This window comes from Macrosteles quadrilineatus, unplaced genomic scaffold, assembly GCF_028750875.1.
Source record: "Macrosteles quadrilineatus isolate MER2022 unplaced genomic scaffold, UCM_ALF_1.0 Scaffold_9__3_contigs__length_116548681, whole genome shotgun sequence".
Taxonomy (NCBI): domain Eukaryota; kingdom Metazoa; phylum Arthropoda; class Insecta; order Hemiptera; family Cicadellidae; genus Macrosteles; species Macrosteles quadrilineatus.
Window position 1 is genome coordinate 102,305,169 of NW_026542602.1, and position 10,457 is coordinate 102,315,625.

General features: G+C 34.2%; 1 protein-coding gene across 1 annotated transcript in view; it reads left to right on the forward strand.

The window, feature by feature from the left end:
* Window positions 1-10,221, forward strand: part of LOC129003685 (uncharacterized) — a 49,156-nt gene extending 38,935 nt beyond the window's left edge. The window contains exons 7-15 of the mRNA XM_054431984.1: window positions 394-627; window positions 1,359-1,487; window positions 3,201-3,330; window positions 3,600-3,722; window positions 5,326-5,415; window positions 6,679-6,802; window positions 8,590-8,808; window positions 9,292-9,383; window positions 10,106-10,221. Coding sequence (XP_054287959.1) covers window positions 394-627; window positions 1,359-1,487; window positions 3,201-3,330; window positions 3,600-3,722; window positions 5,326-5,415; window positions 6,679-6,802; window positions 8,590-8,808; window positions 9,292-9,383; window positions 10,106-10,207 — 1,243 coding nt within the window. The 3' untranslated portion in view covers window positions 10,208-10,221. The remainder of the gene's footprint in view (window positions 1-393; window positions 628-1,358; window positions 1,488-3,200; window positions 3,331-3,599; window positions 3,723-5,325; window positions 5,416-6,678; window positions 6,803-8,589; window positions 8,809-9,291; window positions 9,384-10,105) is intronic.
* Window positions 10,222-10,457: the final 236 nt, after the last annotated feature.

A 10,457-nucleotide genomic window follows, 5' to 3' on the forward strand; every position in this document is an offset into this window, starting at 1 on the left:
ACTCTTGTGTAAGAATTAAGAATTAAATTCAAATGTAAAAAGTCTTGAAAATCTTTAATTAATATTGGACAGTTAGACCCATTTCAGATAAAAACTGATGACATTTTCACTTAGGTACCAATGCTAATAAAAGAGGTTATGTAGTATCTTGTTTTTGTTTTCTGACAAAGCTTTGCAAGATATTTCATAAGGGGCATTCCCTGCCAAACTTGAAGCTAACCAGAGAAGCGTGAACACATCTAAGTCAATATAGATTTAAAGAATTTGAGGACTCCGGACTAAAACCAACAGGGAGCTCTGACCCTTCCTTACCTGTTTCATTTGTGACCCCCCTTCATATTTAAGGAAGTAAGCTAACTATTATTTAATTTAATATCCATTGACATTTTACAGGTTACTGATTGCATTCAAGAACCTTTTGAGAAGTATAGAAAACTTTGGCATCTCAATGGTCTACGGCATTAACTACTTTGGTGCAGGAAACTTACACGGAAAAAGCTACATCAAATTTGTAAAACACTCCTTCATTGGACAAGATGTTCTCAACGCAACATTCCACTACGTACCTCAACTGCGACATGTCTACTTCAATCTGAACAGAACCATGATGAAGGATATCGACTCCAGGTATTGATAAGATGTTGATTACTGAATGCTGGTTATTTAATGGAATAAACTATGCCAAAATATTAAAATCGAGTTTAGTTTGGAAATCAGTTCAGAATTTGGATTATTATATGTGTTAATTGAATGGCTGTGTTCACGAATAATTTAAATAAAGGAAAACTGAATGTGATAACTGTCAAAAGAGCTTCTCCTTTTTAACAAAATTGTAGAATCAAAAGCAGAGAGAAGGGTATGGACAATAGAAATGTGTTATTTAATATGTAGCCTTAAAATCAGTTTTTAGGACAAAATCTTTAAATGATTTTTTTTTTTTTTTTTTTGCTTACTGTGTTCTTGAGCAAGAACATTGGGAACAAAAGAATTAATTTGAATTGAAATTAATTTAAATTTCAAGTTCTTGAACTTGGAATAGCCCATAACAAAATCTTAATCAAAATCAAAAGCATGATATACCAAAACCATAGTGTTTTTTACTTCGTTATTCTTGATTCATTTGTAAAAAATCATTTAATGTATGTATACATACAAGGTCGAAAAAACAGCTTGCATGAAATCCCTCGCAAAGAACGCAAAGGCTTTCACTTTATGCTTCTAACATAAAAACACCTACTTCTCAAGTGTAGAGTCAAATAAAATCTTTTACTCAGTTTTGAATTTAGACGAATCTAAAAAAGGGGAAGGGGTAATACCAATACAAGCATTGCACATATTTCAAAGACATATTGTTCCAGGAGACAAGAGATTCTAGGAAATGAACCAATGAAGCCAAATGTGGAACAAGCAAAGGATTATTTTGATCTGATGGCCAACTATGCTACTGAGCTGCGGAAACTGCAAGGACACATCCGACAGGATATTAGGTAAGGACAAATGATTCCACAACCATGAAACGCCAGAGAATTGATAAAAACTTTGTATCAATCAAATATATTTCAAATGTTTCCAACTTTATTGATGATAGAACCTCATTATTACCGCTAACGGGGCCCAAAAACTAAGTGGTAGCGTAGTAAACCAATGAGCCAAACATATTGCAGACATGATTGACTATACAGTAGCTTAATCTGGCATGGTAGTTCATAAGTTATACAGTAATCTGGCTTGGTAGTTCATAAGTTATACAGTAATCTGGCATCCAATGGTCCGGGATCGGACATTCTGGACATTTATACAGGGTGATCAACTCAAGGAGGCCACCATTGGGATATCGGAAACGGTAAGAATTAGAGACAACTTTAAATGGGGGACATTCCTTTATTTTTTGTGGCAGTTAAAAATATGATTTTGTCTTTTCAAAATTCAGCCGCCATTTTGGAAAATGGCGGCCAACTTTAAAATTTCTTATAGAACACCCTATATTTTATCTTGTTTTCGGATAGAACAGGCAATTTTAAAACTTTTTTATTCTTGACAATTTTTCGATAAACCCACTCGTTTAGGAGTTACAGCCTATGGAAAAATGACTTCCGGTGTACATTTTACATCATGTAGCTCCTAAACGAGTAGGTTTATAGCGAAAATGCAAAAAGTAAATAAGTCAAATAATTCTTAAAATTGCATCCACATTCCAAAAAGACGATAAAACTCGTTAAAACTATTAATTCTATTATGTACAAAATGGCGGCCATTTTCCAAAATGGCGGCAAACTTGAAAAGCAGAAAACTGTGTATTTTATGGTATTTATGGAATGTGGATGCAATATCGGACTTCTTAGACTTATTTACTCTTCGCATTTTCGCTATAAACCTACTCGTTTAGGAGCTACATGATGTAAAATGTACACCGGAAGTCATTTTTTCCATAGGCTGTAACTCCTAAAGGAGTGGGTTTATCGAAAAAATGTCAGGAATAAAAAAGTTTTTAAATTGCCTGTTCTATCCGAAAACATGATAAAATATAGGGTGTTATATAAGAAATTACAAAGTTGGCCGCCATTTTCCAAAATGGCGGCTGAATTTTGAAAAGACAAAATCATATTTTTAACTGCCACAAAAAATAAAGGAATGTCCCCCATTTAAAGTTGTCTCTAATTCTTAGGTACCGTTTCCGATATCCCAATGGTGGCCTCCTTGAGTTGATCACCCTGTATAATGTCATATACATATAACCTATTATTGTTATTCTACATTTTTTTCTACAGATCCGGTTTCTTTTCTTTATATCTTTGGCAAGCCTATGAATATTTGATACATTAGGTACCTAATGGAATCTCACCTGGAAACTTATTTTTAAACCATTCTCTGCAAAAAAAAACAATGATTTATATTCAAATTCAACGTATTCTTCTACAGTACCGTACATACACTATTTTGAGCATGTGAAAATACCATATTGAGTCTTATTTGCAATAAATTCCCAATAACACTGTAAGTAGTAGTGTTTTCTGAAAGAGCAAAGAAAATTATATCTGTTTATGTGCTTATTTGTGCATTTTCATTAATTTTGATCAGTTTAAGTAAGCCTGTTGTTAAACCTATTTTTAAACCTAACTTAACCTGTTGTTTCTTTTGTCAGGACCATTCATTAACTCATATTGTGAAATTTTAAAACTATACCATACTATACTTTTTAGGGAGTATGTGAATAACACATTGATTGATGCCAAGAGTAAGGAGCTGATGGGGATATTCCTTCTTGGTCTGGTTCTTCTCATTTCTCCAATAATCATCATACTTGTTCGGAAAGCTGTGGCAACAATTCAGGTGACTATTGATATTTTTTCAATCTAAATTTTGAGTATATTGTACCCTATTTTACAGATAAGGATAAGAGTTGAATAAATTTGATAATAACCTAATTAGTCAGCTGTTTCATAAGTCAGAATCATTAAAAGCCACAAGCTGTTGGATTAAGTTTTGAACCATAAATCTTTTTTTACACAAGCACAACAACAGGTATAATGCAACCATACATTTATGGACATTTTGTTATTCAGTATAGAATAATAGTGTTAATGAGGTGATTATCACAGATGTATGCGAGTCACCTACAAGAAAAAGCAAGCGAACTGAAAAAGGAGAAAAGAAAAAGCGACATGCTTCTTTACCAGATGTTACCTCCAAGTGTTGCCATGCAGCTGAAGCAGAATGAGCAGGTAAATATTATAATGTTTGTGAATTGGAATACTAAATGCATTTACAATTTTTAAGGTAGAACCTCTTCTTTAGTGAACATGTTTGATGACTGATTAGTTTATCTTTAAACAACAGCTAGGCAAGAATGTAATTTCCTTCAAAAACTTTTGATTTTATTGACTATCTAATATGAGCAAATCCTATAATACACTTACATGTAAATACATTGTAATTTTTATTTTTCCTCATACTGCAGCAAAAACAGCTATTCCTGAAACATGTGTTGCAGCATATATAGATTAAAGGCAGCGGTGCAGTTGTGAATTTCACAGATTAGGAACGCTCACCATTTTCAAAAAAACTGACTTAGATTTATAAATATAGGATTCTTGAAAAAAAAAACAGACGGTGCTCCCGCCCCACTACACCTCTGATTAATGTGGTCTTAAGTAGCTGTTTTACTTCCTAAGGAGTAAAAAGCCTTTTTAGTACCTAGAAGTAAAAGTCAGCCGTTGTATCGAAAGCAAGCGCATATCTCGAAATTATGTATCGATTAATTACATCGGTCATAGCTTATTGTTGCATTCTTGTCAATAGTTTGACATATCGGTAGCATAATGTACACAATAGTAATAGACGATATAATTTTATTACTTACTAAACAGTTGCTTATTTGCATTGGCGAAATCATAGACAAATAGAATTAAATATAGAAAGAAATACAGAAGTGCTGTGGTTAGCATAAGTTCTGGCGTCCACCGCTAGGAGTGCCGTGTAGTTATGTAGCATGCGCGCCATAACTACACGGCAATCCTGTTGGTCTATATTTAATTCAATTTAGAATATACACAATATACACAATATTTGATACATTAGGTAATGGAATCTCACCTGGAAACTTATTTTTAAACCATTCTCTGCAAAAAAAAAACAATGATTTATATTCAAATTCAACGTATTCTTCTACAGTACCGTACATACACTATTTTGAGCATGTGAAAATACCATATTGAGTCTTATTTGCAATAAATTCCCAATAACACTGTAAGTAGTAGGTTGTTGTATTAATAGTCAAAGGTAGTAGTGTTTTCTGAAAGAAAAAATGTTATACTATCTAGAATCTATGGCCCTTTTTTGTTAACGAGGTCTATTGTAACATATGTTATTTAATGACCAATAAAGATTTATGATTTAATTATATTTGTCTATGGCGAAATTGAAAACAAAGTTGGAAGAGAGGTTATCTTTACATAAAAAGTATTTTTGTTTTCCAAATTAGTTTGTTAAATAATGTTGCAATATGATAAAAATATAGTTCATCACACGGGTAAAAAGTGTCTTTTCAACCCTCGCTCATTTCCAACCTCCGCAAAGCTCGTGTCAAAAAGATTCACTTTAACGCCATCCCCGGTGATGATACCAATTAATACTATTGGCTGAGACTAACTTTGAAATATCTATATAGAACAAGCTACAGTACTGTTATATGAAAAGAAGAAATGGTTACCAAATAAATTATTAATGTATTAGGCTAACTCCATTATTTAATAGCATTGAACTTGAATTTGTTGCATTCTTTTGTGACAAAACCTTGTGTATAATTTCATTAAACTTCTGTTATAGGTACCAGCTGAGTACTATGCCTCTGTAACTATTTACTTCAGTGATATTGTCGGCTTCACAAAAATAGCAGCAGAAAGTACACCATTGGAGGTAAATTGCACGGATGAAAAATATGATTGGATAATATGTGCATCAAAAACATTATTGAGCTTATAAATAACAGTGAATATTGACAATAAGATAGTTCTGGATCTGTTTAATGTATGAGTATGAACATATCTAGACACTTTCCATCTCATGTTAAAGTTTTTTCAAGTTTTAGAATGAATATAAAAGTAGTGCAATTGAGCCACCAGCAAAGTGTGTTGCCGTCTGTTATTGATTTTTTTGTTCGTATTTATGCCAGTGGCATTTTAGTAATGAAGTCAAGTCAAACAGTTTTAAGGGAAAGCGGTCCAAATCCATTAAATGTTTTGTTTCTGTTGCTTACACCGACATTTTAAGCAAATTCAACTGATAGTAAACTTTGGCAATGTATATCATACTAGCTGGCCTGACAGACGTCGTCCTGTCCTAATGAGGTTTTATGTCAAATGGTCGTTCATTTTCAAGATGAGCTTGTTGGCATCACTCGAAGTCTGACGCAATTTTATTTTTGATTGTTGTTATAGGCACTATAGTTAAAATGAAAATACATGTTGTCGCCCTCCAGCGTGGTCCACACATACCCGGGGGGAGGGGGTGAATATGGCAAGGGGTGCCGCTTACTGCTTATAACTCAAGAACCGGTTTAGCTATAACATTGCAACAAGCGCCAATTTACTCATAAAAAAATTACCATTAAAATGTTGTAATGTTTGAATTTGTGTCTTAGTTCTTTTTTTAGTAATAGCATATTGTTTTATACTGAAGCGTAAATATTCAATAAATTGCAAAAACCAGTTATTTTGTAATACAAAAATAAAATTGAATATAGAAATTCAAGCGATTAGATTTCAGATTATAAGTGTAGACTATGACATGGTCAAGTGCCAATACGTGTCAATTAGCCCATGGAATTTATAATTTTTATTATTACTTTTATCAGTACCGGTATTTTTAATTACACTCGGTACGGATCGTATGCTTGATGACGATGTATGGAGATATTTTTTCTCAATTTACCTGGATGTTTATATTATCTTATTACTCATGGGGATTTACCTCCAAAACATGTTTCTTTAGCACAATACGAGCATCATTTCATCCGATCACAATTACTCATTACTGTGCTCGTCATGGTAAACAAAATTTCTCTTATTCATCAACAGAGATAAACCTAAAAAGCAATGATTAGGAATTAATGTTAACTCAGTCCTCACTGTACTTTTGTTTTGTAATTATATAAACCATGAATGTTATTTTATGCTACAGGTTGTAACCTTCCTCAACTCAATCTACAACATGTTTGATGAACGTATAGAGTGTTACGACGTGTACAAAGTTGAAACCATAGGGGACTCTTACATGGTCGCCTCTGGCCTACCTGTCAAAAATGGTAGGTTTTGTTTGATTAAAAGTGTGTTTTTATCTATATACTAGGAATAAAGATTTGAATTCAACGAGTGCATTGAAAAATGTTTTAGTACCAGTAGGCTATAGTAAAAGAAGTGATAACTTGATAACATTATGCTTAAGTGGCCCAGGATCACTTGTTAATTGAATAGTTTATATTTCCTGACCGTCAGTATGATCCTACTGTAATCTATGACGAGCGGATTGTGATATGAAAATCTCATGATGGGTAGCTTATAGGGTTCCCAGGGACCCTCCATCAAAAAAGAGGACAAAATTACTCACCAAGGGTAGTACCTAGACATATATTTGGGGGGGGTCACCGGGGGGCCTGGGGGGAAAAATTTGGAAATAACGTGCTAAAATTAGTACTTTTTAAGCTATTTTGAGGACCTAGTTTAATGTGTTCAAGCTTCCCAGTTTATTTCTTAAAGGTCAAGAAATTTAAAAAAATAAACTTGTACTCGTATAATGTCATGATTTTTTTTTTATTGAGACTTGTGGTTTTAATATCAAAGGAATACCGCAACATTACAACACATTCAAGCATGTTTGATTTACAAAAACACCCTGGTGCCAATGTGCATGCTAAACAGAAATTGTCCAAAATCAGACCATGATTTTGAACCAGAGAACTTATTTTATCTAAGAAGTGTTTAAGAACTAGCACCCAACACGACTGCATTATACCTGCCCAGCAAGCAACAGTTCATGTCGACCACGCTTAAAACAAGTAAACTTTTCTTTCAACTTTTCTGAAAATACACATTTCCTTTTCGGCATTAGGGTAGGCCCTAGGGACGATCAACACGGACAAATTAAAAAGTAAGATAATTATTTTTTAAGTAGGCATGTAACATGTGACGTAAAGTAAGCAAGTAAGCAGACGAAGAGCTAGTCACTGGTCGACGGCCGACGGTCGCTAGTATGCTACTGGCCTGGCAAACTGGCTACTAGTGAGCAGAGTTATTCAGTTTCGCCTTCCGTTCTGTTTTGTTCTACAGTATTTCCAATGGATTCTAGCGTACGTTATACACGAAATTTGACCTAAAGAAAGAGGAAATGACACTTTTATACGTAAGATATTATTAAAGTGTAGCATTTTAACTTAGTTTAATGTTATGATGACCAATTATTATAAAAGCTGATTGCTAATATTAATACTTGTAGAAATATTTTTTTATTTTCTCACAAAGTCAAAATCCCGGACATTTCAAAGTATAGCCAAAAATCCCCCCGGACGTTTTTTTTTTGTACCCAAAAAGAGGACGTGTCCGGGAAAAAGAGGACGTCTGGGATCCCTAGTAGCTTAGAACAATTCATTTCATTCAAGTTGAGGTCGTCAGTGAACAAACAGCCATTGTAAAAATTCACAGCCCAAACATTTCCTGTTAAACTTTATGTTTTCAAGTGTTTTCATTTTTAAGTTTTATGTTCGAGTTTTAGTTTTCGACGATTTCAAATTGAGTGAATTAACATTTTTCTAATCTGCCTGATGATGATATTTTCATCTCGAAATCAGTCGCCATAAACTACAGTAGGATTATGACGGACAGGTAATTTAAACCATTCAATTTGTTCACAACACTGCAATATTTTTAAGCCAGCCTGCATTTGAAATAATAGCTTATTTTAAATTAGTATCGAGTGTAGACTGTAGAGGTTGGTTTTATAAATCAGCGGCTCACCCTAAACCCTTTATACATCTATAAGCAGCTTCCCTCACACCTCGACGACTCCGTTTCTTTGTGGTAAAGTATTTTTCTTTAGGCAAACGCCATGTGTCGGAGATTGCGACTATGGCACTAGACCTTTTGGCTGGCTCCCTCCACTTCCCTGTGCCGCACAGACCCGCTGAGCATCTACAGATCCGCAGTGGTATCCACACAGGGCCCGTCGTGGCGGGGATTGTGGGCAGCAAGATGCCCCGCTATTGTCTCTTCGGAGACACCGTCAACACTGCTTCTCGTATGGAATCCACAGGGGAAGGTTTGTGTTCTCGAGCTTAACCATTGACTTTTAGATGCTTAAGTAAACATCTCATCTGTAGAGGCCGGCTGCAGTAGTTGTTTTATTCAACTAGAACCTTTGACAATTGATATGATATAAGTATAGACATTCCATTCCCAAGCTAAAAAGTTGTTGCCATTTTTAGAATAAAAATTAATAGTTTTATATTGAGCCACACGTAAAAGTAATTTGTTACCTTTCTCGTATTTCAGTGATGAAACAAATTTAGATAAACATGAGAAAATGTACAAATCTGTTGCTCACAAGTTGTTGATTAAGTATTGTGTAATCTAAGAGATTCAGTCAATTTAATTTTCAATGTATCTCTCTACGCATTAGGCATTCATGAATATATTTTTTTGATAACAGGATCCAACAATAGTTTAACTGTGGGTTGGGACTAGATTATAACTGGTAGACTTAATTTAATAGTAGTAATTTTTATAAATCCCCTTTTTTCAGCTCTGAAAATTCACATCAGTTTAGAAATGAAGAAGGCATTGGATGATGTTGGGGGCTTCCGAACTGAGCATAGAGGATATGTAGACATAAAAGTAAGTTTCAGGAATTTACATTTAGCATGTCACAGAGGACTGTTGTAGACAAAGGTTGTTAGATAATGAGACAAATTCAATCATATTAAAGTGGTACCACCATTGACTTAAACCGTTTTGTTTGTTTCTAAACAATACTTGAATGATGAAAACAGAACCAAGGTAACTTTAAGTCACTTATTCTAGAGTCTAAGAGATGTGCCTTTTAGTATGTTAATGTTTTTAAAGCATATGTTATTTGTACTAGAAATCTATATACGTAACTAGCTGTATTTCACCTCGTAAGTCATTATAATTGTATTTTCTGTTTCTAACATGTCATAATTTCACAATAGACTGTGTCCTGTACTAAATCCCCCACATTGTTTTGTCAGCTGTGGCTGTAGTTGAGAAGGCAGTGGTTACTGAGGGCGGGGATGATCAGTGGTGGGGAGAGGGAATTCATATTGATAATCCACATGAGTTGTCCCAGTGAATAATGATGCATTGCAATTGTCGATACACTTGATGAATGTAATGGGCATGTGTTGTTTATACTGATACCTTGGACATCCATATGTTGTTAGGAAACATCATTGATCAAGTCTAATGACAAATAGTGAATTTGTCATTTATCCTCTACATAATTGAATGAGCAACCTTCAGATCTGAGAAGGAGCACTCTAGTCACTCTGCATTCGGTTAATCACTCGGCGGTTAAATTACTTTTTTAATGATTTCAGGGCAAAGGAGTGCTGGATACTTATTGGCTGACTTGCAAAGAAGGAGTGATGGCTTCTAGTGACAAGGAAAAACTCTGTCTGGAGTATTCGTATCAAGTTTGACATATTGATTGAATCTTAAATAATAATGTCCTCCATGATTTAAATCACAACGCTACTGCTACTGGATGGATTTTAGCAGTATGTAAATTTTTAAAGTGTAATGTAGCTGTGAAAAAACTGTAAGGAAATATTCCTCGGCTTCTCCAATTGCCTTGAAAGTTACAGAATACAGAGGATGAAGATATTATGTATTTTTTAACCCCTTTATGACAAAGGGTTATTTAAAGTTCCATATAGTTTGAAGATTCCA